The 27789-nt window shown below is 60.2% G+C and overlaps 1 protein-coding gene and 1 pseudogene across 4 annotated transcripts; both read left to right on the top strand.

The window, feature by feature from the left end:
• NFRKB (nuclear factor related to kappaB binding protein) lies at nucleotides 1-27071 on the top strand. 4 transcript variants are annotated; one of them, XM_055132675.1, is made up of 26 exons: nucleotides 1-94; nucleotides 3318-3473; nucleotides 4428-4629; nucleotides 6534-6661; nucleotides 7411-7585; nucleotides 7819-7956; nucleotides 10554-10627; nucleotides 11428-11512; nucleotides 11918-12098; nucleotides 12217-12325; nucleotides 12753-12879; nucleotides 13205-13270; nucleotides 14539-14618; nucleotides 14714-14760; nucleotides 17240-17300; nucleotides 17590-17764; nucleotides 18634-18740; nucleotides 19039-19162; nucleotides 19241-19320; nucleotides 19418-19632; nucleotides 19729-20002; nucleotides 20326-20532; nucleotides 22950-23705; nucleotides 25684-25790; nucleotides 26140-26275; nucleotides 26362-27071. In XM_055132675.1, exons 2-26 carry the CDS (start codon nucleotides 3339-3341, stop codon nucleotides 26482-26484), a joined length of 3912 nt encoding a protein of 1303 aa, XP_054988650.1. In that variant the 5' UTR covers nucleotides 1-94; nucleotides 3318-3338; the 3' UTR covers nucleotides 26485-27071. The 4 variants fall into 4 exon arrangements, with proteins under 4 accessions (XP_054988650.1, XP_054988653.1, XP_054988651.1 ...); XM_055132678.1 differs by having other exon boundaries at nucleotides 23031-23705; XM_055132676.1 differs by having other exon boundaries at nucleotides 17243-17300.
• Nucleotides 8277-9031, top strand: LOC105943210 (transmembrane protein 106C-like; annotated as a pseudogene).
• Nucleotides 27072-27789: the final 718 nt, after the last annotated feature.

Raw genomic sequence — 27789 nt, forward strand, 5'->3', positions numbered from 1 at the left:
TGCACGCAGCCGGACGCCTTGCGGGAGCGAGCGCGTCCGGGCGCCCGCGGGCCGAGAAGCTCTGCGGGTCTGGAGACCCGGGCCCGTGGCTCGGGTGAGAGCAGGCTCGGGGTAGCGGGGGCTCCCAGCGGCGCCGGGGAGCCCGGGGGGCGGCGGCCTGTGGTGGCCGCCGTGGGCGCGGCGTCGGGGAGCGGAGCGCGGGCGTCGGTGGGTGCGCGGGCGGGGGTCAGGGCTGGGCACGGGTCGGGGAGGGCCGCGGGGGCTCACGGCTGCTCGCGGGGAGCCCCGGTTGCAGCTGGTGCCGCCGGGAGCTTCCCGGGAGACGCTGCGCCCAGGTGGGCGCGGGGCTCGGGCGCCCCGTTTCCGGGCTCGGCCCGCGGGCGGCTCTGTGCAGCTCGGGTGTGGGGGTCGAGTCCGCATTCAGCGGGGCAGTGCCGTGTGGGCTTCGGGATGGGTCCGGTATTGGGCAGGGCAGAGGTTTCCGCGGAGAGCGGGGAGTTCAGCCCGTTGCCCACCGCAGTTGAAGGAGCCGGAGGTAGAACTCTGCCACCGCGGCCGTTACTCTTCTGTCAGTTAAGAAGACTTTATTCTGAGCAGCAGGTTGCTACTGCCTTTTTTAATTGGCAGTCATTTGTGTGTGTGTGCATGCTTGCGTTAAGCTTAAAGCTCTGTACTTTCCTCACCTGCCTCGGTTGTTTTGGTGCCAGGAATGTTCAGGACGTTGTCATTTACCACGTGCTGGAAGGTGTTGGGCCACAGTTCTTTGGGGACTTGCAGCCCCTTTGTCCAGTGCTAGTCCTTCACTTGTATCTCGACACTGATGGGAAATCTCTTCCTGGCAACTTGAAGTGATTTGGGGAATAGCATTATGTATCTCTCTGCTCTTGATCGCTGAGGCGCTCACCATCAAGCCCGTCCCTGACCTGGAGCGATAGTACAGCCGGTAGGGCGTTTGCCTTGCACGCAGCCGACCCGGGTTCGATTCCTTCCTCCCTCTCGGAGAGCCTCGCAAGCTACCGAGAGTATCCCGCCCACATGTCAGAGCCTGGAAGCTAGCGGTGGAGTATTCCATATGCCAAAAACAGTACCAGGTCTTACAGGGAGTTCCTGGTGCCCGATGGAGCACATAGATGAGCAACGGGATGACAGTGCTACCTTGATACAGTGATGACCCCTCTCTACAGCTGCTTGCCATGGTGGGGCTCATCCCTCTGGTAACTCACTGTAGGATTCTCAGACAGGAAATAGCAATTGAGAAGACCTGGGCCAGCTCCTCTTCCTTTAAGAGAAAGAAACATTTGGCCAGCATCACTGAAATTAGGCTTGAAGTTTGATCCTCTGTCTTAAATCTATCTTTCTCTTTCTTTATTGTTGTATGTGTTCCCTCCTTCATTAGAAACTGGAGGTCAAGTAGATTTAGCCAGGTCTGGAGAGAGAGGACAGTGGGTACGGCTCTTGCCTTGCATGCGGCCAACCTGTCATCCTGATGGTCCCCCTAAAACCTCCAGGAGTATTCCTTGAGTGCAGCTAAAAGTAAGCCCTGAGTGCCACTGGTGAGCCCCCAAACTAAAAAAGTAAGTGTAGCCAGTGTTTATAGAGTGAATGAATTCACATTCCCTGTTGGTACTGTTCAAACCGTAGCTCAGTCTTCCCGTTTATGAAGCTCACTAAGAAATACTGATTGCTCTATTCCACACCCTCTCTCCTCCATCACTCCTTCCCTCTCCAAAGCCTGCACTGACCGCTGAGCTCCTTTCCTGCCAGCAGAAAGGGGAACGTAATATTTACAAGGTTATAAATGTCAGATCCACCACCTGGTCAGGTGCATGGAGTCTGCGGAGTTTCAGTGGATATTGATGTTCCCTCATGATGGTTTAAACCGAGCTGCTGTTGGGGAGAGATGATGTGTGGGGCTCACATGGCTTTGCAGTCTGACCTGAGTATCATGGCGGGGCAAGTTGATCTCGGTTCCCCTGGGGACCGCCCAGTCCCAGTTGTAAGAATTAGAGATATGGGAAAGACTCAGCACATGGTCAGCCTTCATTAAATCACTTCTTGTTGGTTGTCTGAGTTTTGCTCATCTGTGGGATTTTAAATTTTTCTTTTATTGCTTTATGGGTTACACCCAGTGATGCACAGGGGTTACTCCTGGCTCTGCACTCAGGAATTACTCCTGGCAGTGCGGGGGACCATATGGGATGCTGGGGATCGAACCTGAGTCAGCTGTGTGCAAGGCAAATGCCTTACCTGCTATGCTGTTGCTCCAGCACATTTTTAATTTTTAATTTTTCTTCGGCAAAAGAGAACAGCGAAGAAATAGCTGCTGGGGGGGGGGGGGAAGCCACTGTGAAAGAAATTGTGTTGCGGTAGAGATGAATGTCCTGGGGAACCTCACTCAGAGATGAGATCTATGGGGTATTTAAGTCTAGTTTTGCTAATGTGTGAAGTGTTTGTTTGGGTGCCACACCCAGCAAATCCTGGCTTAAGAGGCAAATCCTGGCCCTGAGCTCAGGAATTACCCCTGGACGCTTGGAGGGCCCATAGGGGTTGCCGGAAGTTGAAGCTGAGTTGGCCGTGTGCAAAGCAAGCGCCCTACCTACCCCTACCTACCGTACTATCTCCCTGGGCCTGCTCATGTGTGCAGTGAAGGCCTGAGAATTGCTACCCGTTTGGCAGTTTAGTGTGTAGGTTGAGTGACAGCTCAGTATTCCTGCGAAGGAAAATTGGAAAATTCAGATGAGAGGCCAGAGTGATGGGACAGTGAGGAAGGCTCTTCCCGCTGTGTAGCCAGGCTCCATCTCTGGCACTGCGTAGGGTCCCTCAAGCCTGCCAGGAAGAAGCCCCCAGCAGTGCTGGGTGGGATGCGCACCTACCTCCATAGCACTGTAGCACTGTAATCCCGTTGTTCATCGATTTGTTCGAGCAGGCACTAGAAACGTCTCCATTGTGAGACTTGTTACTGTTTTTTGCATATCGAATACACCACGGGTAACTTGCCAGGCTCTGCTGTGCGGGCGAGATACTCTTGGTAGCTTGCCGGGCTCTCTGAGAGGGATTAAGGAATCCAACTCAAGTCAGCCCCGTGCAAGGCAAACACCCTACCCGCTGTGCTATCGCTCCAGTCCACCTCCATAAAAGGAAAAAAATTTTTTTTCTGGTAAGAATGCGGTGGTGGAGGGTAAGAGAAGAGTCTTGGTGGTTAGGGGACAGGGGTATGAGGGAATTGGAGGGAGCGTTTGCGGGGCCCACATTGATTCTGAAGCACCGTCTTTCTCTGCACATCCCCTGCATTTCTGTCTTGATCGGGCTGTTTCCAGGTTGCCTGTGGAGCGCAGACAATGGACTCCCTGGACCACATGCTGACGGACCCCCTGGAGCTGGGCCCCTGTGGGGACGGCCATGGCGCCCGCATCATGGAGGACTGCCTCCTGGGAAGCACGCGGGTCAGCCTCCCCGAGGACCTCCTGGAGGATGTAAGTGGGCACCCCGCACCCCTCTCCTTTCTCGGGCCTCGCCAGGGCCAGAGCACTTGTCAGCCCTGTCCTGTGTGTCTCCCAACTTGGGAACGCGACAGTGATTGCCAGCAAAGAACCAGCTGTTTTTTACATTATGCGTAGAATTACCTCGTGGTGGAGGTAGACCGTGTACCCCTCCCATGGGGGGCCCTGGGTTTGATGGACCCAGTATTGCAGGGACAGGAGTCACAGCACAGCGCCAGGCGCAGCCCTGGTGCAAGAGAGCCCTGGGGGCACGCCTCGGGTGCCTTCAGGTGCCAGCCTGTCTGCAGGCTCTGGCCCCCCTGGCTCATCCTCATCGCTGAGGTGGGGCTCATTTATTAAGTGCTTGCTGTGTGCATAGCATGTAAGTATGCTGAGGGGCAGCATGTTGCCACTGTTAAAGTACAGACAAGCCTACACAGCAACTGCACGCTAATCTCAGAGTCTGGAGAGCCAAAGCTCAAAGACAAGTGAAGATTTCGTTTACTTAGAAAAACAGACGTGAGACTGAGCAATAGGACAACGGGTGGGCTCTTGCCTTACATATGGTCACCTGGGTTCTGTCCCTGGCATCCCATGCAGTCCCCTCGCAAGCACTGCCAGGAGTAAGTTACTCAGTAGTCTGTAGTACAAAGCCAAGAGTAACCCCTAAGCATCCTTGGGCATAATCCAAAAACCAAAAGGAAGGGAGGGAAGGGAGGGAGGGAGGGAGGAAGAGGGAAGGGAAGAAGGGAAGGAGGAACGGAGGGAAGGGGGAAGGGACTCAAAACTAGAAATGTGTTGGTTGTATAGCGGGGTCCCGACATGTGGCTGGACTTAGGAGCCAGAGCACAGGGAGCAGAGAGGTCAGACGTCCACACCTGCACACGGTCTCTGAGCAGCCATTCTCTTTCTTGCTTCCCTTTCTCCGTGGCTCCTGGACTCCCCCAGCCCGAGATATTCTTTGACGTGGTCAGTCTGTCCACGTGGCGAGAGGTCCTGAGTGACGCGCAGCGGGAGCACCTCCAGCAGTTCCTGCCTCGCTTTCCCGAGGATGGTCTCGACCAGCAGAACCAGCTCATCCTGGCTCTCTTCCGCGGGGAGAACTTCCGCTTCGGGAACCCTCTGCACATCGCCCAGAAGCTCTTTCGAGGTGGGTGGCCAGCCCAGTGGTCATCTCCCAAAGGGGTGGACTGGGGTGGGTGGCCTGGCCCAGTGGTCATCTCCCAAAGGGGGGGGCTGAGGTTGGTGTCCAACCCATTGGTCATCTCCCAGAGGGATGGACCAAGGACGTGGCCTGACCCAGGGGTCTCTTTTGAGAGAGGTTGAAAGTGGTCGCTGGGGTGAGTGTCCTCGTGGGGGTGGGGCTGGGGGTGGGGCTGGCTGCTCTGGTGGTGTTGGGGGGAGGCCGACCTGGTGCTGGCAGCATGCATGACTGTCGCTTTCACCGTCTTATCTCTTCACCCAGATACTCCTTTTTTCCTTTTATTCTATTTCTTTTGTGGTACCAACTGAGTGGAGAGTAAGTTTTTGCTATGCTTTGCTGCTGTGGCTGATTTTCTTTTAATAAACAACTGGCACGGGAAGCATATGAGCCATCAGTGTTTTGTTCGGGCAGGAACTTGTGTGTCCCCACTTTCCAGATCAGGGAATTAAACATTACCAGCATTCCGCAGGCACCCCGTGTGCCTACTGGTTAAAAATCGTCAAAAAGGCAACTTGCCCTTTGCTTTACCGTTAGTGTGTGTGTGTGTTGGCGTGTGGCATGTGCATGTGCCACAGGAGACAGGCTCCTCGGTGTGGCTGTCTCTCTGACCAGCGCATTCGTCCTTGGCATCTCAGCCCCCATCCGGCATGGATCGTGGGAGAGTCTGCGCTCCTCTTTTCTCCATGGGCCTCTAGGCCCGCTGGAGTCACCGTTCCTTGTTAAAGTCGTTTTACTTGGAAGAGTAGATGGAGGATCCACATGCGGGTGGGGGGGTGGAGAGTTTGTGTGTGTGCGCGCGTGTTGGGGGGATGCTGTTTTGCATGTTGCACCACGTGGTGCCAGGGAGCAGCCAGGAGGGAGCCCAGGCTCTGGATCACACACGGCCGAGCCCTGTCGCTTGAGTCCCATTCCCCGCCACGTGCCTTGTGTTTGGAGCTGGGGTCCCGCTCTGCCTTTTTCTTACCACTCTCCAAACACTAATTTTTTTTTTCCTTCTTTCTTTTTTTTGTGGGGGCGGGGGAGAAGGGGAGGCACAACTGACAGTGCTCAGGACTTACTCCTGACTGCACTCAAGTTTCCCTCTTGTCAGGATACGGAGGACCGCGTGGACTACCGAGGATTGAACAGGGGTTGGTCGTGTGCAAGCCAAGCACCCTACCCGGTCCAGTTTTTGACAGTTTTTGGCTCTTACTCAGAATGCCGTTATCGAATAATCGTCTTCATCTACCACATCCCCCAGACCCAGTGGAGAGGGGCCCTGTGCCAGTTATGGGGTCTTCATTGGGGCGCTTGGGCTCGGTCACAGCAGAGCGGCACGCACACAGCGCGGTACGAGGACAGGGAGTGGGTGCCCCTAGAGAGCTGTGCCACACAGGCCTCAGAGCCGGCCGTGGCCGCTGCTGTTCTTTCTGCGTTTTCATCAAAAACTATCACGTGGCTTCTGTCACTCCCTCCCTGCTTCATCGTGAAAAACCGTAAATGTCACAGCGAGTTGAAGGCCTTGTGCCAAGGAGCCTCCACGTTCCTTTCCCAGGTGCCGCCCGTCGTTCACCCATGGCCAGGGCTGCTGGCCGAGGACACACGTGTGCTCCCTCACGGCGGCGCCCCGCGGCTTGCTCTTTGCCATGGCTCCGAGTTCCTGTCTTTGGGGTCGGCTTGAGAGAACGCAGGGCTCCTCGCCCGGGAGCGCCTTTGTTTTCTGTTTCTTCCCCTGGCCTGGCTGTGGGCCCCGTGCAGCCATGCGTGGTCCCTGCCTTCCCCCAACTCTGTCCAGCTTGGCACAGGGCTGAGCACGCGCCGAGCACGCGGGAAGCCGCTGGGCGATGTGGTAGCCACCCTGTTCTTTGCAGATGGACACTTTAACCCCGAGGTGGTCAAGTACCGACAGCTGTGCTTCAAGTCCCAGTACAAGCGCTACCTCTCCTCGCAGCAGCAGTACTTCCACCGGCTGCTGAAGCAGATCCTGGCCTCGCGGAGCGTGAGTACCGCCCGCCACTCGCTCGCCCCCGGCCACGGTGGTCCCCGATGCTAGAGATGCTGGGACACGAACACAGCAGGGGAGATCTGGGCCGAGAGATAGTCTGGCGGGTGGGGCACTGGCCTTGTTGCGGGGGGGGGGGGGGGCATTGATCTCCAGCACCTCTTAGGGGCCCCTGGTCCCTGTCAGGAGTGATCACTGAGAGTTCAGAGCTGGGAGTGAGCCTTGAGCCCAAAACACAAGAGGGAGGGAGGGGGAGGGAGGGGGGAGAGAGAACGATCTTTGAGCTGACAGAGAGAACAAGAACGATCTTTCAGCCACCAGCCACAGTGGCTTCGTTCTGCACCAGGCGGGGCCGGTGCTTGCAAGGCCCACATGTGGGCAGTGGGTGATGCCACATGGGAATTCCCCGCAGCAGCCAGGTCCTGCCCGCGGCTGCCGCCAGCCGGCTTACCCCTCTTAGTGTCCGGTGCTGGGGCCAGTGCCCAGGGCCTCGCGTGTGGGCCAGCCGTTGTACCGCTTGGCTGCCATCCCAGTGCCGGCTGCCTGTTGTCAGTGACAGTTGCTGTCTCCCGGTGGCGCTGTCCGCTCCGGTTTGAAGTCTTCAGGGGTCTGCTCCACTCCTCGGTCCCAGCCAGGTCACAGTCACTGTGTCACTGGGACCAGCTGGGCGCCTGGGAGGTGGGAGGTGCTTGTGTGGCTGTGCCGGGTCTGACGGGTCTGACGTGTGCCGTCTGCTCTCTCCCCAGGACCTCCTGGAGACAGCGCGGCGGAGCGGCCCGGCCCTGTCCTTGCGGCACAGGCGGGCGTCACCGTCCCGCGCCCCCGAGGTGCGGGAGTGGCGCGCCCAGCAGCGCTACCTGAAGGTCCTGCGGGAGGTGAAGGAGGAGTGTGGGGACACGTCCCTGTCGTCGGACGAGGAGGGTGCGTGTCCCCGGGTGCCCGTGGAGGTCGGGGTGGAGAGCAGAGCCCGCGCTGGCCGCCCTGCCATGCTCTCTCCATAACCCCCCTTCCTGAGGAGCCAGCTGAGTGGCCCAAGTGTGCGACGGGGCGGGCGGTGGGGTGCGTGGGGAAGCCCCTCCGTGTTCCTGTGGGGGGGCTCGGCCTTGGTGGACCCAGACAGCCACTTACCCAATCTCCCCTGTTGGAGTTCACAGCCACGTTGGATTTACAAGAAAAATTTTCTTTTGAAGATCTCGGCTCGTGGCTCCCCAGCTCCCCAGCGCGTTCTCCCAGCCCCGCAGTGCCCCTGCGGGTGGTGCCCACACTGTCCACTACGGACATGAAAACTGCAGGTGAGATCCCACAGGGCGGGCCGGGGGTCTGGACTGGTAGGCTTGGGCCCAGGGGTCCAGCTATCTGGATGGGCGGGCCGGGTGGGGTTTCTTTGAGTCAGGAGCCCTGCACAGTGTGGAAAGGGGCTCTGCAAGGACCCACGTGGACGTTGTAAAGGACCCGCCTTTGACTCCGGCCCTGGCGCGTACGCGGGCGATGCAGGCGACACGGGGAACCCTGGCAGGGAGATGAAGTGCCTTCTCCCGAGGCAACGTGGGGCTGCCGGCATGCGCCCACCCGCCTTGGCGCCCTAGCGCAGAAGCTGGGGACCCGGCCCGGCATGGGGGCCCACCACTCTGCCTCCGATCGCCCCCCGTCCTCCACTCGAAGAAAGGAGATCCTAACGGGGAGGATTCTCTGGCCGAACGGGAGCAGGAAGAAGCGATTTCTCAGTTTCCCTATGTGGAGTTCACTGGGCGCGACAGTACCACCTGCCTCACCTGCCAGGGGACAGGCTACATCCCCACAGAGCAAGTTAATGAACTGGTGGCTTTGATCCCACACAGTGATCAGAGATTGCGCCCTCAGAGAACCAAGCAGTATGTCCTCCTCTCAGTTCTGCTCTGTCTCCTGGCCTCCGGCTTGGTGGTGCTTTTCCTCTTCCCACACTCAGTCTTCGTGGATGACGGCGGCATCAAAGTGGTGAAGGTCATATTTAATAAGAAGGACGCCCTTGTAATCCTCACCATCATGGCCACACTGAAAATCAGAAATTCCAACTTCTATCCTGTGGCCCTGACCAGCCTGTCCAGCCAGGTCCAGTACATGAACACCGTGGTTGGCACACACACAACCACCAGCGTCTCCCTCATTCCTGCTCGGAGCGAGCATGTGGTGAATTTTGCCATGAAGGCTGAGATGGGAAGACAGTACTCCTATGTGTACTTCCTGTGCACGCTGCCCGAGCTCCTGGTGCACAGCATAGTAATCTTCATGCAGACGTAGGTGAAGATTTCCTACATTGGCCACATGACGCAGAGCTCCTTGGAGACCCATCACTATGTGGATTGTGGAGCAAATTCCACAGCTGTTTGAAAACCGCTTTTGGTCCTTCCGTGATAGCACCTGTCGGATGAGACTGACACCGTGGCTGTTCCCAGGGCCGGGGTTTACATACCTACCCACGTGGGATACATGAAGAGAAATAGGGTCTCTCACTCCCCAGCTAGCATCTTCCTGCCACTTGAGGGGCCAGCTCCCCTCCATGTCCACTAACGTTCCCCAGCAGCCGCACTGCCCAGGGCCCCTCCTGTTCCCAGCAAACAGTGCACACTCGGTGAATGGGGTTGTCTGAAGTTTGCTGAACGTAGTACAGATCTTTTCAGCTTGGGGCGTTCCGAATTGAAATCATGTGTTACCCAGCCATCCATCATGGTGCCGCTGCAGAGTTACTATCAGGGCCTTGTCTGCGCGGGAGAGGCAGCGGGAAGAGAGCATCTGAGTGAAGAAGGCACAGACCACTGAACATGTGAATTTTTTCATCTGCTTCAACTTGTCTAAGCAGCTTTAAAAGACGGGTGTTTGTGTTTTTTTTTCCTGTAGAAAGTTAACAGTTGTTTTTATCAAGAGTCTATCTGAGGTTTGATTTACCCTTCATCCATTGGCTGGAACATGGATTGGGGATTTGGTAGAAAAATAAACCCTTCTTTTGATTCAAAAAAAAGAACCCGCCTTTGTGGGGGATACTTCCCCCGGGAGCAGATCAGCCAGCATTTTAGGGTGGAAGGAATCAGAATCATGGCTTTTGTTTATGTTTGGGGGGCCTCACCTTGCTGTGCTCATTCCTGACTGCACTCGGGTCACTCCTGGTGAGGCCTGGGGGTCTGTACAGCGTGCCAGACATCAAAACTGGGTCCGCCACTTGGAAGGCAAATGCCCTACCTGCTGTTCTCTCTCTAGCCCCGAGATGTAGAATCTGGGGCCAAAGAAATTCCTCGCTGGCAGATCACCTGCAAGGTCTTGGGTTTGACCCCAGTGTTGCCTGAGCCCCTCAGCTTCGTGGGCCCGAGTACCACAGCGCATCGAAGCCTCACACCTGCGCTCTTGGCCTGAGCTTTGTAGCCAACTGCCCTTTCTTTTTTGCTTTTTGGGTCACACCCAGCAAAGCTCAGGGATTCCTTCTGGCGCTGCACTCAGGAATTACTCCTGGCACTGCTTGGGGTACCATTTGGGATTGCGGGGATTGAACCCAGGTGGCAAACACCCTACCCGCTGTACTATCGCTCTGACCCTGGTTTGTTAAACGAAAGGGATAACTCATGTCATGGCAGCTTGCAGGATATTTTTGAAGTTGGGGGAATTTTTCATTGGGCTGGACCTAAAGGAAGAGTGTGCAGAGCCATCGTGGGTGGGTTTGGAGAGCACTCTGGTCCCCGAGGTCATTGTCCCCGGCCCTGGAGAAGCCGGAGAGTTGTCCCTGAGACAGGCAGGTGGCCAAGTCCTAGGTCAGCAGGAACATAGGGGACAGAAGAGCAGGGACTGGCTTGCGAGGGCGTGGGTGACTTGCGGGATCGGGGATGATGAGTGACCCGGTCTGTATACTCTGGTTCGTTCTCAGATAAAATAGAGTTGGGGGACAGTGACTTGAGGACGATGCTGAAGAAGCACCACGAGAAGCGGAAACGCCAGCCGGTGAGATGGGGTGGGGGCTGAGGTGGGCACAGTGGTCTTCAGGGGCTCCAGCACAGGCTCTCATCAGACGGCAGGGAGGAAGGTGGGGCCGGGGATGGCGGGAGGCCCCCGGGAGCCCGACCACACCGAGGTTTGAGAAAACAAACACTTGCCTGGTCTCCAACTTGCTCTTTCTCACGATGCTGTTCTGGCCTGTTCCGCCCACTTCCCATCCCTGCCCGGCAGAGCCCCAAGTCAGGGCTGTGCTGCTCCATCCTTCGCTGTTACTGTGACACTCACGCACCCCGGGGACCTCAGTGTGGCGTCTGTGAGCGTGTGCTGCCGAGCGTGCGTCTGTCCATACGCTGTTAACTGTTGCTGGGCAGATGCCCGCACAGCTGTAGCAGCGTGTTCAGACTCAGGCACCTCTGAGATGTGCAGTGCAGTGCTGGGGGGCTCATGCCATGGGCAGGGTCCTGGGCTTGCACACGGCTGATCTGGGTTCGATTTCTGGCACCCTATAGGGTTCCCCAAGTCCCACCAGGAGCGATCTCTGAGCCAAGAGCCAGAAATAGCATGTGAGCACTACCATGTGTGGCCCCCGAACCAGATGGACTAAGAAATGCAGCGCACCAGAGCGTTGATGCCCGAGGGTAGGAGGCGTGTCCTGATGCCTCCCTGCAGAGCTGTGGCCTGTGGTCGCCCCCTAACCGGCTCGGTCCCCCTGGCGTCTGCTCGTCCATGTCAGGCTTGTTGGAGGCGGTCGCCATTGCACTCGGCTGCTTCTTTGGGCTTTCTTAACGAGTCTCTGAATGTCCTAGGATCACCCGGACCTTCTGACAGGGGACCTGACCCTCAGTGACATCATGACTCGGGTCAACGCTGGCAGGAAGGGCTCTCTCGCAGGTAAGGGGTGTCCCCGTGTGGTGCCGAGTCAGCTTGCAGAGAGGTACAGCCGCGCCAGCTTCTTGCCGTGCCCTTTGTTTTGTTGTTGTGGCCTTTGAGGGACTTCGGGGTACATGATGAACACGTGGATGGTTGAGTGTTCACTTATGAAAGAGCCCGGTTGTGGGACCCGAGTGATAGTACATCAAGCAAGACACTTGCCTTGCACAGGCTGACCTGAGTTCCATCCCCAGCATTCAGTATGGTCCCCTGAGCAATGCCAGGAGTAACCCCTGAGCACTGTTGGGTGTGGCCCCAAAACAAAAACAGGAGCCTAATCATCTTATTCTGAGTAGTTCCTGCATGTAACTGTTAGCTGGGCGGATGCGGTGTGCTGTAACCCTCCTTCCCACTGCTCCCTCCCAGCCCTGTATGACTTGGCTGTCCTGAAAAAGAAGGTAAAGGAGAAGGAGGAGAAGAAGAAGAAGAAAATAAAAATCATCAAATCCGAGGTCGAGGACCTGGCGGAGCCTCTCAGTGGCCCGGAGCGGCTGGCCCCGCTGTCGCAGGCACCCTCGCCCCTGGCGGACCCAGCCATCAAGGAGGAGTAAGCGAGCCCCGGGCAGGAGCCCAGTCCTGAGCGCTGGCCTGGGCACTTGCCTGGTGACCCGGAGGGCCCAGGCCGGTGCTCTGGCTCTTTGGCTTATTTCTGCTGTTCCTGATAGGCCTCTGGAAGACCTCAAGCCCGGCCTTGGAATCAACGAAATCTCTTCCAGCTTCTTCTCTCTCCTCTTGGAGATCTTGATGCTGGAGGGACAGGCTAGCCTTCCCCTGGTGAGTGTGTGGGTCAGGCAGCCAGCCTGCCAGGACCGGAAGTGCGGAGCCCCTTTACTGTAGCCCGGAAATGCGGGGGGGGGGGGGCCCCTTCACTGTAGCCCGGAAGTGCAGGGGCCGCTTCACTGTTTTCTGCTTGTGACCTGTAGCAGCCTTTTGCTGGCTGCTTTGACAGAAATGAAAATATGGCAGCAGTCTGCATCTCATTGCTGGTGGCCGTAGGGTGGCAGGCTAGGACACGCTGTGGGGGGCTGTGGGCGGGCAGGGCCTAAGGCCCAGGGCCTGAAGCTGTGGCTCAGAACCCGGGTCTCCTGTGGACTCAGTGTGACCAGGCGAGTGGGGGACAATGCTGTGGCCCCTCCCAACTCTTCTGTGGGGTCGCCGTGGGGTGGGGCCGGAGACCTGACCTCTGCCTTTGCCCCCACAGCTGGAGGAGCGGGTTCTGGACTGGCAGTCCTCTCCGGCCAGCTCACTCAACAGCTGGTTCTCCGCAGCCCCTCACTGGGCCGAACTGGTACTACCCGCCCTGCAGTATCTTGCCGGAGAAAGCCGGGGTGAGGCCCTTTTACCCCTCTGGGGTCAGCATCGCTCTTCCTGTTTGTCTGTTGTCATGTTTGGATGGTGGCCACTCCCCATGGGGATCAGGCACCACTTGGTGCTGGCGATGGAGCCCGGGGTACCTGCATCCCAGGCCGTGGCCCAGCCCTTGGGACAGACATGTCCTCGCCTGCTGGGGTCATAGGCAGCATTGCTGGGTCGTCCACATGGCTTTGCAGAGTACGTGCCTCAGAGGTGCTTCTTGGCGCTGGGCAAGGGCGGTCACTGAGGTTGCGTGCTCTGACCCTGGTGGTGTGTTTACATCAGACCCGTTTCTTACAGCTGTGCCGTCTAGCTTCTCTCCCTTTGTTGAATTCAAAGAGAAAACCCAGCAGTGGAAGTTGCTCGGTAAGTGACTTCTGTCACCAGCCTGGCTGACACCGTCTTCATTTCCGAGTTTCCTTTCCGCAGTTTGGCAGAGTGTGAATAAGGCGCCCAGCCGTGTCTCACCCACCGAAGGACCCCAGCCCCCGTTGGGTGCTTCCTGTGGCGTGGGCACCCCCACACCGTGGGGAGGCTGTGAGGTGGCTGGCAGCTTTAGCCCTTACAGTCTCCAGGCCGTTCTCTTTATTTGAGGGGCGAGGACTGGGCCACCCCCAGCGGTGCTCAGGGCTTACTCTGCACCCTGCACTCAGATTGCTTCTGACAGGGCTCAGGGGACCATATGGGATGTGGCTATCGAACCCAGGTTGGCCGTGTGCAAAGCAAGGACCTTCCCTGCTGTCCTATTACCTCCATCCCCTGTAACCAGACCTTTCACTGGACACTGATTTGCAGTGTTCTAATAAGTTCTCTTTACCTAAAACTGGGCTTTGCTTTCTCTGTTTGCTTGGGGGCCACACGCTGTGGTGCTTGGGGGTTACTCTGCTCAGTGCTTGGGATGGTTTGACAGTGCCCAGGGGATCCTGCGGTGCTGGGAGTTGAACCCACATGCAGAGCATGCTCTCTGCCCTTTGAGCCGTCTCGCCGGCCCCAGGCTTGGCGTTGCAGGACCGTGGACAGCAAGATTTGGATAGCATCCAGGAGTCAGGGCTCGCAAGGAGCCGGGGCCCCGTGGTCTGCAGGCCAGAAGACGTGCTTCCCTTCAGGCTTTCCAAGGGAACGCTTGGGAAGCAAGTGCTCATCATGTGAAATAGATACACATTCTGTTTGTTTTGGGCTTGGAGGCCACATTTCAGCAGTGCTCAGCATTTGACTCTGCTCTGTCCTCATGGGTCACTGCTGACTGGGCTGGGACCAGAGGGGATGGTGGGGATCAAACCCAGGTGGTTTCCTTTAATACAGTTTTAAAGGAAAAGTATCGAAGGATGGTGCTGGGCCAGAGCCTTGGTACAGCGGGTATGGCGTTTGCCTTGCACATGGCCGCCCAGTTTGGTCCCCAGCACACCATATAGTCACCCCGGACAGCCAGGAGTGCTCCCTGCGCGCAGAGCCAGGAGTAACTGCTGAGCATCGCTGGATGTGGCCCCCAAACCAAACCAGAATAGGATGGTGCTGGTTGGTGGTCTGGGCACCGGGGTCGGGCCTACTGCAGGCTCCCAGCCTGGGCACAGCAGGCAAGGAGAAGGGGGTGCTGGTGGGGATCTGAGCCAGCTGGGCCCACTCCCTTCTTACAGGCCAGTCCCCGGATAATGAGAAGGAGCTCGCTGCCCTCTTCCAGCTGTGGCTCGAAACCAAAGACCAGGCCTTCTGCAAGGTGCGGTGTGTAAGGGGCCTCCCAGCGTCTTCTGGGTGCCTGGAGGGGGCCAGGCGGACTTGGTCCTCTGACCTGTCTGTTTTCCTTTTCTCCAGCAAGAAAACGAGGACAGCTCCGATGCTACAACCCCCATGCCCCGGGAGTGAGTGTCCCCCATTCTCTCACGGTGCCGGCTGGGGTCGCCTCGGGGAGGGTTTGCTGATGTGTCTGGGCGGGGAGAGCCAGATGCCCCGAGTCCGACCTGCCTGTGCTTTCGGGGGACACAGCCCCCTCCACCAGACCGAAGGGTCCGCTTCCCTCAGGTCCCTGTGCCATGGCATCACGGGCTGTGCGGTTCTCATGCCACCTGTGTGTGGCCACATTCAGGGGTGTTAGGGTAAGTGACCAACGGTCAGAGAAGGGTCCCGGCTAGAATTCTGTCCTTTCGTTGGTGTTGGGGCCCCACCCAGAGGATCTGGGGGTGTGCTGCGTCTGTGCTTGGGGACTGCTCTTGGTGGGGCTCAGGGGACCACACATGGTGCCGGGGATTGAGCCGGGTTGTTGGCATGCGAGGCCATGCCCTCACCCCACCCTCTGTGTCCCGCTGGTGGTCCTCCGCGTCCTGTTCCCTTGACCTCTGGTCCTGAGTGTGTCTCCCGGATACCCTGCCCCAGCCCTGGCTCTGCTGTGAATATCCATGCTTGGGTTTCCCACCCTAAGCGGTGCCCCTGTCCTTGGAGTGATGTGACCTGCCATGCGTCACCACCGAGGCCTGTCCTCACTGACCCAAGCATTCGGCCCCATCTCTGAGCTGGAAACCCGCCCCCATGAGCGACATCTGCCCATTGGCTGCACCCCTGCCTCAGTGGCCGTCCCTTAGCTTTGTTCCCATCCTCCCTGACAGTGTTCCCGGGTGGCTGGTCCGAGTCCTTTGTGACTCAGTGTCTTCCAGGCTTGTCGAGGGTGACAGCATTCTGGGGCTGGTGGTACCAGGGATTTTTCTTTCGTTGTCTTGTACATGGTTCTAGATTTTTTTTTTTTTTTTTTAGTTTTTGGGGCCACACCCAGTGGTGCTCAGGGGTTACTTCTGGCCCTGCACCCAGGAATTACCCCTAGCGGTAATGGGGGCTCTATAGGATGCTGGGGATAGAACTCAGGTTGACTGCATGCAAGGCAAATGCCGTACTGCTGTGCTATCGCTCCGGTGCCCAGTTTTAGATCTTTACAGTCTCCTTTGCCTGTCTGGGGTCGGGCCTACAGGGCAAGCCCTCTGCTGCCCAGCACGTCCCCAGCCCTATTTGGAATTTGTTTTAAACTCCCAAACAGTGCTCTGGGAGCTGGGGGTCCAGCCCAGTGGTAGCCCACCAGGTGGGCTGGATGAGTTGTGCTCACACAGCAGTGCTAGGAGCCTCTGGCACCCCACCTGGCAGTGCCGGCAGCTGCCTGGTCCGTGCCCGGCGGAGCAGGGCTTCACAGTGCGGAGCCTGGCGCGGGTTCACAGCTCCCTCACGCCAAGCCGAGTGTTCAGCGCAGTCCGAGCTTCTGTGATCGGCTTGTTACTCTCCGGCACGTGGGATCCGCTTTCCCAGCACGGCCAGCGGGCGAGCCCAGCCTCGCTCGTCCAGTCTTCTCAGCGCCCTTCTCACAGGCCAACTTGGTGTCCGGCGGTTTCTCGCCAGACTGTTCATTGACCTGTGTGTCTTTATTTTTATTTCGGGTGACAACTGGCAGTGCTCAGGGGCTTCTCCCGGCTCTGTGCTCTGGGGTCACCCCTGGTAGTGCCCGGGGCTCCATCCTGGACCTCAGCCGACTGAGCTGCTTTCCCAGCCCCATCTGTGTCTCCTGCAGGTGCCGTGTTATGTGGGGTCTAACCTTGTAATACAGCATGAGGCCGGCCTGCTGTGAATCCAGCACTGTTGGTTTGGTTGATTTGGGGGGCTCTACCCAACGGTGCTCAGGCCTTACTCCTGATTCTGTGCTCAGGGATCACTCTGGCGGGCTTGGGAGACCAGCTGGGGTGCTGGGGATCACACCCAGGTTGGCCGCATGCAAGGCAGTACCCTGCCCGCTGCACTATCTCTCCAGCCCAGTCTTGTTGTGGTTGTTTTTGAATTTCTGTGTAAAATGCCAGTAGAATTTTGACAGAAATCCCGTGGATTCTTCACGTGGCTTTGGGTGATACTGGGCATTTTGACAGTACTGTTCTAACCCAGGAACATTGATTTTTATTTTCATCCATCACAATCTTGTCATTTTCAGTATAGAGCTTTGTTGTCCACCGCACCCCGCCAGGTTAAAGTTACGATTAACTCAAGTATTTGGTTGCTTTGGTGCTGTGGTTTGGTTCTTCAGTGAGATTCCCCTGCGTGGGTAGACCCGGTGTCTGCGTGACCGGCGCTTTCCTGATGCGGCATGAGGCCCCAGCCGTGGGCAGACCGGCAGGACCCCTCTGCGTCTCCCAGCACCCCAGAGTGCAGGGAGCCTGGGGCTTCCCGGGTGGGGGCTGCCTGTCGACTTGACTTTGGGCCTTCGTGAGACTCAGGGACTCCTCAAGGGATTCTTGTTCGCGTTTTGGTGTTGTTCAGGCGACAGTCGTGGGTGCTGGGGGAGGGCTGCTGCGTCCAACATTCTTTATGTTCCAGAAGAACCGACTACGTGGTGCGGCCCAGCACAGGGGAGGAGAAGCGGCTCTTCCAGGAGCAGGTGGGCAGGAGGCGCCCTCTTGGCTGGGCCGGGGGCGAGGGTGGACACGGCGGAGAAAGGGAATGAGGGATACTCCGGGGCCTCTCGCCCGCGGAGCAGAGCCTTGCACAGTCACCTCCGTGTCCCTCTGCTGGTAGCTGGGGTGCTTCTTCCCCATGGCAGATGGACACTTCGTACCGTGGGCCTGGCTCCCATCCAGCTCTGGGCCCCGTGTCCCCTCTCTGTCCCTGCCCGGCCCTCATGCCTCTGAGCTCGGGGCCCATGTCCCCCTACCCCGCTGTCCCTGCAGGAGTGGCACCGCTACAGCCAGCCCCACAAGGCCTTCACCTTCCGCATGCACGGCTTCGAGTCGGTGGTGGGGCCCGTGAAGGGCGTGTTTGACAAGGAGACGTCGCTCAACAAGGCTCGGGAGCACTCGCTGCTGCGCTCCGACCGGCCCGCCTACGTCACCATCCTGTCCCTGGGTAGGCTCGCGGCCCCACCCCCTCTGAACCTGGCCTGCCCTCGTCACTCCCTGTTCCCTGGGAGACTTGTGGTTCCCCCCCCAACCTCCAGGCAGGATGGCTGGAGAGGCGGCAACCTTTAAGGAAGCTGGGGGAGTGGGCACGGCTCTCAGTGCTCTGCCTTGATCCGGGCTCGGGCTTCTTTGGGGTTGGGGAGTTGGGCCACCCTGGTGGTGCTCAGGGCTACTCCTGACTTTATGTCCAAGGTCACTGCTGGTGCTCAGGGGACATAGAAGGTGCCGGGGAAGAAACCTGGGTCAGCTGTGGGCACAACCAGTGCCCTGCTGTGTCCTGTCGCTCTGGCCCCTCTCCTCTGCTGTCCTGCGGGAATTGCCCTCAGGTGGCGCCCCATAGAGGCCTCGCAGCCATGCTGGTGCCCCGTTTCTCTAGAGAAACCCCAGACTCCGTCTCTCATGCATGACGTGAAATGCAGCGCTGCCCAAGGAAGTCGCCCCAGCGAGTCAGTCCCCAACACACCGAGACACGGGCAGTTAGAAATGTGCTGCCCTGGGCAACAGCAGGATCCTAGCAGAGGGTCCGAGCCCTCGTGTCATTCTAGCAGCAGTGCATGGGGAGGAGTTCTGCATCCTTCTGGAGTTTGTGACGTACACCTGAGTCCCCGCGTGACATCTCGGCACCGCACAGCTCTGCCTGGGTGCCGGAAGGGGTGCCCAGAACTTGGGTTTTGTTCAAGATCCAGCTCCCGGGGGCCCATGTCCACCTCCAGCGGGTCTGAGAGCAGCGACGAGAGGCTCGGGTGTGGGCAGCACGTGTCCCCAGTGCAGACCCTGCTGACTCCCGGCTGTTTGCCTCTCTGGCGCCTGTCACAGTCCGGGACGCCGCGGCCCGACTGCCGAATGGTGAGGGCACCCGCGCCGAGATCTGCGAGCTGCTGAGAGACTCCCAGTTCCTGGCCCCCGACGTCACCAGCACGCAGGTAGCGGGGGGCACTGATGAGCAGACACAAACTCCGCAGAGTACATTGGTGGGGGAGACAGACCATGCCCAGAGGTGCTGGGATGGGGGTCCCTCCTGTCAGTGCTCAGGGGACCGCCCCGTGCTGGCCCTCAGAACATCGCCCTGGCCCAAGTCTCAGACATTTTACAGAGCTGAGCAAAGAGACCCAGGCGGCACCCGGGAAACGGAGCCAGGGTGGGGGCCGTCCACTTGCTCTCTGTGTCCGTGACTGTCCCTGCACCGTGTCTGAGGCTTCCTCGCCCTGCCCTGCCCCACAGGTGAACACGGTGGTGAGCGGCGCGCTGGACCGGCTCCACTATGAGAAGGACCCCTGTGTCAAGTATGACATCGGCCGCAAGCTATGGATCTACCTGCATCGCGACCGGAGCGAGGAGGAGTTCGGTGGGTGCGGGGGGCCAGGCCGGGCTCCGCGTGGGCCTCCGTGGCCGCGGCACTGACGCCCACCTCTCGTCCACGCAGAGCGGATCCATCAGGCACAGGCTGCAGCCGCAAAGGCCAGGAAAGCCCTTCAGCAGAAGCCCAGGCCCCCGTCCAAGGTGGTGAGTGACCTTGGCCGGCCCCCGGCCTGGGGAGGGGGGTCCGGCGGCTCGGCCCCACCCCAGCCCCCACCTGAGCCGGCCGTGCTCTCCCCTCCAGAAGGCCGGCAGCAAGGAGAACGTGGGGAAGGGGCTGGGCTGTGTGACCACCGAGCAGAGCCAGCTGAGCCTCAGCGACTCGGGCCTGCCCCCCACCCCAGCCACCCCCGCGACGTCCACCCCGCCCGCTCTGCCTGCCACGCCCATCTCCCCTCCGCCCGTGGTGTCCACCAGCAAGAGCTGCCCCGGCCCGGAGCCTGCCAAGTCCAGCCCAGGGTGAGCCTGCCGTTCCCGTCCCCCGCCCGCCGCGGCCTCCGGGGCGCCCGTCCTGAGCTGTTGGTTCTGTCCCCCCACACCCCGCATCCGTCACAGCGTCCTTCTGGTGTCCTCGCCGCCCATGCCGCAGCTCGGAGCCATGCTCTCCCCGACGGCCAGCCAGACCCCGCCCGCCTCGCAGACAGCGGCCCGCGTCGTCGGCCACTCGGGTCCGGCTGGGCTGCCTCAGGTGCGCGTGGTGGCCCAGCCCAGCCTCCCTGCCACGCCACAGCCCTCGGCGGGGCCCACGCAGGCACTGCCGCCGATGCCCCCCGCGCCCCAGATCCGGACCCCCACTGCCACCACCACGCAGACCAAAGTCGTCCCCCAGGTAAGTGGGCCACACGGAGCTTGGCAGGCGGCCTCGGTCCGGCGCTGCCTCTAGTGGCAGGTGGCCAAGGTCCACACGGAACTGGGGGAGGGGGGCAGGCCCAAGCCCCCAGGGAGGGTCTGAGTCTCCAGCCCCTGCCCCAGGCACGGGCCTCGTTCTGTTGACTCTGCGATGTGTGAACTTTGTCCTTGCCCCGGTGGAGGGAAGCAAGGAGTGAAACGTGAAAGCTCCTGAAAATTCCCACATTGTGCGCAGACAGGAGGCCGCAAGCTGTGTCCTGTCCCCGTGTCTAACCTGGCTCCTGGCCTTGTGCTCTGACCTAGACAGTCATGGCCACGGTTCCGGTCAAGGCCCCGGCGGCATCGGCCAGCGGGCAGCGGCCTGGGCCTGCGCTCACGGTGACGAGCCTTCCTGTCAGCACCGCCAGCCCCGCCAGCAAGCCCGCCACGAGCGGGCCGGGGACATCTGCCCCGAGTGCGTCCACGGCGGCTGTCATTCAGAATGTCACGGGCCAGAACATCATCAAGCAGGTGGGTGCGGGCTCCAGATGCTGGGTGCGGGGATGGGGGCTCCTGCCTTTCCCGTATCCGGTGGCACGGCAGTCTGCAGGGGTGCATATTCCTGGCTCCAGTTAACACTCCCAGGTTAAACTTGACCCGCTTCATTGGCATTCCCGTTTTCCTTGATTCGTCCTCGTGTGTCCGTGAGCTGGCTGCCCAACCTACCTGGAGGGAGGTCACGTTGTCACTGACAGGGGCTGCGGTCATCGCCCGGCTAACACTCTTACCCTCCCAGCACGGGGCCTGGCGTGCGCATACCCCCGGGTCACGCGTGAGGAGGAAGCGGGACCGTGTAAACTACAGTGACGCTGGCGCGGTTCGGGGGTGCTTTGTGTGTGGGCACACTTGGTGGTGCCCAGGGCTGCCCCCGGCTGGTGCATGCTGTGTGGGAGCCCGAGCCCCCTCCTGACAGGCGTGCTGGGCCCCAGCTCGGGCCATTCCTCCCCAGCCCTGTCTAACGATCACTGAGCTCTCGGTGCGCTGTCACAGCTGTCCAGGCTCTGTGGCATCTGACACTGGTGCCTTCCACTGTCCATGCGACTCGTGTCCTCAGAGCCGGGGACAGACGGATGCTTCCCAGGTGGGCCCTGAGGCTTGGCCGGGGGCCGCTGGGGTGGCAAGGCAGGAGAAGATGAATCGGTCAGATGTTTGATGGCGCTGCAGAGATGCAGCCAGATGAGGTGAGGGGGAGGAAGTGTGCAGGCGTGCGGCAGGGTGAGGTCTTGTGTCAGCATGGTGGTACTTTGGTTTGGGTCCGGGGGAGGGATCACATAAGGTGGTGCCGGGGCTCTGTCCTCAGGGACACACACCACGAATGGGGGCTCTCGGGCCTCTGCGCTTTCCTTCCGGAAGTGAGGGGCTGATGGGGGCACGGCCTTTTCCTGTAATGAGCCCTTGGAGCGGATAGTCTCGAGACCTGCTGTGACCCTGGAGGGGTTGGAGCACTGTCCAGGTAAGTGGCCGGGGACAGGCCTGAGGAGAGCGTACAGGCGAGGTTTCCAGTGGTTTGGTCTGGACTCAGCCAGGGAGTGGAGGGTGGCTGTGCCTTGGCTTTTGAGTGAGGGGGGAGTTAGGCGTGGTGATGCTGCCCGGGAGGAGAAGTGTTGCAGGGCTGGGTCTGACGCCAGGAGGCCCCTGGGCACGGGGGACGCCTCAGATACGGGCACAGCTCTGGGCTTCTGCCTGACACCCGGCGTGGGAGAGGATGGGCCCCGCAGCAGAGATATTCCGGGCATTGCTGCTCCAGTGAACAGGAGAGAATGGGGCTGCAGGGCCCAGCGGGGGATTGGGCCAGGTTGGGTCTTGTTGGCTGTTGTGGGGGGGGTTGGTTTTGGGTGTTGTGTTTTTTTTTTTTCATTTTTGGTTTGTGTTTTGTTTTGGTTCAGTTTGGGACCACAGCTGGCAACGAGTGGAGGAGCCTGTGTTTGTGGGGACTAGACCGGCCGGACCCAGGGTCCTGCACTTGCTTGGCCCACTTAAGGCCTGGGGCGCGTGCCAGCATGTCTGCTTGTGGTCGTGATGGTTTCCCAGTACTCACTGCGGCTCCTGGCGCTGTTGTTCAGGGGTTGGTCCCGTCCGTGCTGGGCACCCGGCCTGTGTCTGCGTCTGCGTAGGCAGGCAGGGTGGACTGGGAGCCCGGCATCTGCTCACGCGGGGAAGGCGCCTTAGCAAAGGTGCATGTCCCCAGGGCAACAGCTGGTGCTGGTGACCCTCATGCCCTGCCACGGTCTCCCACATGGGCACTAGGCAGACGTCTGAGGCAGTGGGGAAGGCGCGAGTGCACTGCAGGTACATTTGGAGCTGACTCTTGGTGTGCTGTGGTTCTCTCTCTCCCTCTCTTCTTTCTCCACTCCTATCTCTCTCCTTTCTCCTCTCTCCTGTGTCTCTTTCCCCTCCTTTCCTCCCTCCCTCCCTCCCCCCCTTCCTTCCTTCTTTCCTTCTTTTCTTCCTTTTTATGTCTTCTGGGCCATACGGTGATACTGAGGGATCTCTTCTGGTTGTGCTCGGGGGCCCACAAGGGATGCTGGGGATTGAACCCAGGTCGGCTGTGTGCAAGACAGCGCCCTCCCTGCTGGACTATCACTCCAGCCTTTATTCAGTGCCTCACTGGATCAGGGATGTGTATTGAAGTCCCGGTCTCGGTCTGAATCAGAGGTTGCAGCGCCCGAGAGTTGGGGAGGAGAGCCACAATGGGCGGTGACGGCTGTTGGAACCCCGAGAGACTGTGCCTGGATTTGTCACACTGTTGGCGTTGCTGGGGACTGCAGCCCACTTGCTGAATGACTCGGACTGGATGACAGGGAGGGCCCATCCCGGGGGCAAAGGTCTGCTCGGTGGCAGCAGGCGCGGGCCAGCGAGTCCACACGTGGGTGTGTCTCTCCCTCCAGGTGGCAATCACTGGGCAGCTTGGTGTGAAGGCCCAGGCGGGCAGCAGCATTCCGCTCACGGCCACTAACTTCCGCATCCAGGGTAAGGACGTGTTGCGTCTGCCGCCCTCTTCCATCAGCACCGACGCCAAGGGCCAGACGGTTCTACGGATCACTCCGGACATGATGGCCACGCTGGCTAAGTCCCAGGTCACCACAGTCAAACTGACCCAGGACCTCTTCGGGACAGGAAGTGGCACTGTGGGCAAAGGCATCTCTGCCACCCTGCACGTCCACGCAGCGGACAGCCCCGGCAAGGCCGGTTCAGCCAGTGCCCCTCCATCCACTCCAACAGGTACCACCGTGGTCAAGGTGACGCCTGACCTCAAGCCTGCTGACCCTTCAAGCTCCGCATTCCGCCTGATGCCTGCCCTTGGTGTGAGTGTGGCAGAGCAGAAGGGGAAAAATACGGTGGTTGCTGCGTCGGACTCCAAGCCCGCCGCCACCATCCGCATCGTGCAGGGCCTGGGCGTGGTGCCCCCCAAGGCGGGCCAGACCATCACGGTGGCCGCCCATGCCAAGCCGGGCTCCTCAGTGGCCAGTGCCTCTGGGACTGTGCATTCGTCGGCTGTGTCCTTGCCCAGCGTGAACGCCACTGTGTCCAAGACTGTGGCCGTGGCTTCGGGGGCAGCCAGCACCCCCATCAGCATCGGGCCGGGAGCCCCCGCGGTCCGCCAGGTCCCCGTCAGCAACACGGTCGTGTCCACATCACAGGCTGTGAGTAACGTGCACATGGGGGGACGGCGCAGGGCGTCTCGCACACTCGAGCTCGGAGCTGGCAGCTGCTCTGGGTGGGCATGGAGACCGAGGCCCCCATGCTTCTCCATCTCCGGGGCCCAGGAGGGCTTCTCTGCTGAGAGGGTGTGGCCTCGCGAGTGCGCGGGCTGTGTCCTGGCTCGGGACCCAGGCCGGAAGTCGGGTCGACATGGCATCTTGCTCTCCCCGGCTCCCCCATCATGGGGCCGGCAGCCCCTGCTGTGGTGTCCACCCTTCGTGGGGTCAGCCCTTCTTGGGTCCAGCTCATTCCGGCCATTTTGGCCTTGGTCCTCCTGGTTTTGTTCCTAAGCATGTCCTCGGGGTGGAGAGAGCCTCGCCCCACCCTGGCTCCCCCAGTGACCTTCACCCGAGCTCGCAGGCTTACCTAGGGCCTGGGTGGATGGTGACTTCCCTGGCCGTGGCGGCCCCGAGGGCAGCTGCTGGACTCAGGCCCGCCTGGCCGGGTCTGGCTGAGACCACGAGTGTTTCTGCGAGGGCCCCTCCAGCAGCCCATGGATCAGAGCCCCCGCCGACACCAGCGAGTCTGCCTGCCTGCACGCTCGGCCTCGCCGCTTATAGTCCCTGCGCCTGGCTCTCGCACTTCTCTCAGCCCAGGGTCCTAAAGATTACTGCCCTTGACTGTTTCTATTTGGTGGGGAGGGCAGATCAAACCCGGCAGCGCTTGGGGGCTGCCCCCGGCTAGGTCCCGGCAGTTGCTCCTCCTGGGGGTGCTCAGGCTTCCTCGTAGAGCCGTGGGGAGCCGGGCCCCTGCCTGCAGAGCACTGGGTGTTCCAGCTGGCCCCAGCCTTCCTCTTCAGAGAAGGTTTCAAAAGAAGTGAAATTGATAAGTCGCGTGAAGGAGAGATTCCGCCTTCTCCTTTTCCAAGTCTTTAGCATCGTTCATGTCCCCGCGAGACCCTGTCTCAAGCAGTGCCCAGGCTCAGCGTGGGTGTTTTGGGGTGCACACGTGTGCCTTGTCCCCTAAATGAGGAACACTATTGGGGGGGCAGGGTGGGGGCTGCAGAATATACATGTACATGGTTCTATTTTTCTTTTTCCTTTTGGCTTTGGGGCCACCCCCCGTGGGGCGGAGATTCTAGGTGCTCAGGGGTGGGGTGCCCCGGCGGTGCTGGGGTTGACCTGGGGCTCACATCAGGCCTTGGAGCTCTCCAAGGCCTTTCTGTGCAAGCTTTGTAGCCAGTTTGGCTAAAAGCCAGAAAGACAGAGGAAGGAGGACACTGGTGAGAGCCGCGAAAGCTCTGCCTGGGACTGGAGCCACAGAAGGGAAAATACTGACCCAGGGTCTCACCGGAGGGGACACGGGGGACACGTGTGGGCGTCCCACGCTGGTCTTTCTGCTCACGCAGGGAAGTGGTGGCTGGCGGGGCTGTGCTCCAAGTCGGTGTCTGCCTGGCCACTGGGCTGGGGGCTGGGGGCATTTGGTTGCTTCCGGCCTGGGTCACGAGCTTGCCCCGGAGGCGAAGACGTGTCTCTGGCCATGCTGCCAACCATGGCTCTGGACCTAGACCGTGACCGGAGCAGCAGACTCCACGCTCTAGGCCAGCACCCCCTGGCTAGGGCCAGCCGTTCCGCCTGCCCGCGCTTCTGCGCCTGCCCCTGAACTGACCTCTCTTATCTCTGGGAGGGGCAGAAAGTTCCCTGCGGCCGGGCCTGTTCCCAGGGTGCAGACTGCCCGGGGTCCCCAGGCCAGGAACGGGAGATGGGTGCTGCCGCGGGAGCTCCGAGGGCCTCTCCAGGCAGCTGTGTCGCCCCCTCCACATCTCCCCTCCCTGGGCAGACAGCTCTGTGGGGACAAATGGAAACAGCCCACTGACACCTGGAAAGAGTGGACGAGCCGAGCCCCTCTTTGCTCTCTCCCCCGACCATGTTCGGGGGCCCCTCTGCTGTCCCAAGCCCAGGCCACTGTTTCTGTCCACAGGGGAAGGTGCCGACGCGGATCACGGTGCCACTCTCGGTCATCAGCCAGCCCATGAAGGGCAAGAGTGTGGTCACAGCCCCCCTCATCAAGGGCAACCTCGGCGCCAAGTACGTGCCATCACACACTGGGACTTTGCAGGCGGTGCTTGCCAGCAGGGCTCAGAGTCTGGCGCCCTGCGTGGTGTGGGTGGTGGGTGCCCATGGGGGCAGCGGTGATGCCAGGAGTTTAGGGCCCGAGGGCTGCCCCTCCCGCCCCAGGAGGCCCCTGTGCAGGGAAGAATAGTGGCCTTCCCTGCTGGCGGCCGTGCCTGTGTCCCTGCCTGTGTCCCTGCCTCTGCCCTGTCCTTGCCCCGTCCCTGCCTCTGCCCTGTCCTTGCCCTGTCCAAGCCCCGTCCCTGCCTCTGCCCCTGTCCCTGCCCCTGCCCAGTGCTGCCCTTCTCACTGCCTCCCCTTGCAGCCTCGGCGGCCTGGGCCGCAACATCATCCTCACCACTATGCCCGCGGGGACCAAGTTCATTGCGGGCAACAAGCCCGTCAGCTTCCTCACGGCGCAGCAGCTGCAGCAGCTACAGCAGCAAGGCCAGGCCACCCAGGTGAGGCCGCCCCCCTGCCCCTCCCGCCCCGCCCTGGGCCGCCACGAACTGACTGCAGTGACCCCGCCCGCTCTCCCTGCCTCTAGGTACGCATCCAGACCGTCCCCGCAGCCCACCTGCAGCAGGGCACGGCGGCGGGCTCCAAAGCCGTCTCCACTGTGGTGGTGACAACGGCCCCGTCTCCGAAACAGGCGCCCGAGCAGCAGTGACCGAGCGCACGAGCCTGCCCGAGGGGCCCAGCAAGAGGATGGGGTCCCTGCCCGCCCAGGAGCCCGTGTGTTGGCAGTGGCCGGGACTCTGCTGCCATGCCAGGACGGGCCGTGTAGGGCACCCAGGCTGTCCCAGCCCACCCGAAGTGTGAGCGGTGGGCGAGGTGGACAGTGGCACAGAGCACTGTCGCTCCCAGGCTTCCTGGGGACCAGTGGTCTGGGCAGGAGTTGTCCTGTCCAGAGGTTTTTATGTAACTTATTTTTTTAAAGAACTTGTTGCACATTTTTATCAGTGGGAAGCTGGACTCTAGCACCCCCCAACACACACACACACACACACACACAGACACACACACACACAAATATCCTTCCGCCAACAGGAGCAAGAGACAGTGAGTGTCTCCCTGAGTTTGGCTGATGGGGAAGCTGTGAGATTTGGGTCGGCTCTGAGCTGGCTTGTATCTGCTGGCCCCCAAATGTGGGGCATGGGCGGCCGAGGGGTCCATGTTGGCCCAAGCCGCCCTGAGCAGGTCTCCTCCGCCCAGGCCGACACCCCCGTTTTGTAAATAAAGTTTCATTGGAACACAGCTTGGCCCGTTGGATCTGTGCTGGGGGCTGCTCTGCTGGAAAGGCAGGGCGGCAGGGTTGGCCCTGTTTCCGGGGGCCGTGAGACAGCACCGGCCTCAGAAGAGCTTCGTCTGGGTCGCCCAGGCCTTGGCTGTTCATCCGTCACAACCATGATCTCATATGCCATTGCAGGGTTAGATCGTTGGTGATCTCGTGTGTGGTTACAATCTCAGATGGGATCCCTTGTCAGTACTGAGTTAAACCCATTGTTAGCACTGGGTTAGATCAGCTGTGATCTCAGTTGTGACTTATTGTCAGTGCTGGGTCAGATCAGCTGTGATCTCATGTGATCCACTGTCAGAGCTGGGTTGGATCAGCTGTGATCTCGTGATTCACTGTCAGACCTGGGTTGGATCAGCTGTGATCTCGTGTGATCCACTGTCAGAGCTGGGTTGGATCAGCTGTGATCTCATGTGATCCACTATCGGAGCTGGGTCGGATCAGCCATGGTCTCATGTTGTCCAGTGCAGGCATGTGCCTCTTGGAGTCCTTCTGGTACTGAGCAGGGTCAGGTGGCAGAGCTCCTCTCCCTGACAACTCCCCAGTGTCTAGGAAATGTCCATCTTACTCAGGGTGTCTATTTGGGGGGTGCGGTGGGGGATTGGGGCTACATCCAGCAGTGCTGGGGTTAGAGAGGGGGTGCTCAGGGCAGTGCCAAGGATGACACTAGGATCAAAC

Source organism: Sorex araneus, chromosome 3 (assembly GCF_027595985.1).
Source record: "Sorex araneus isolate mSorAra2 chromosome 3, mSorAra2.pri, whole genome shotgun sequence".
NCBI lineage: Eukaryota > Metazoa > Chordata > Mammalia > Eulipotyphla > Soricidae > Sorex > Sorex araneus.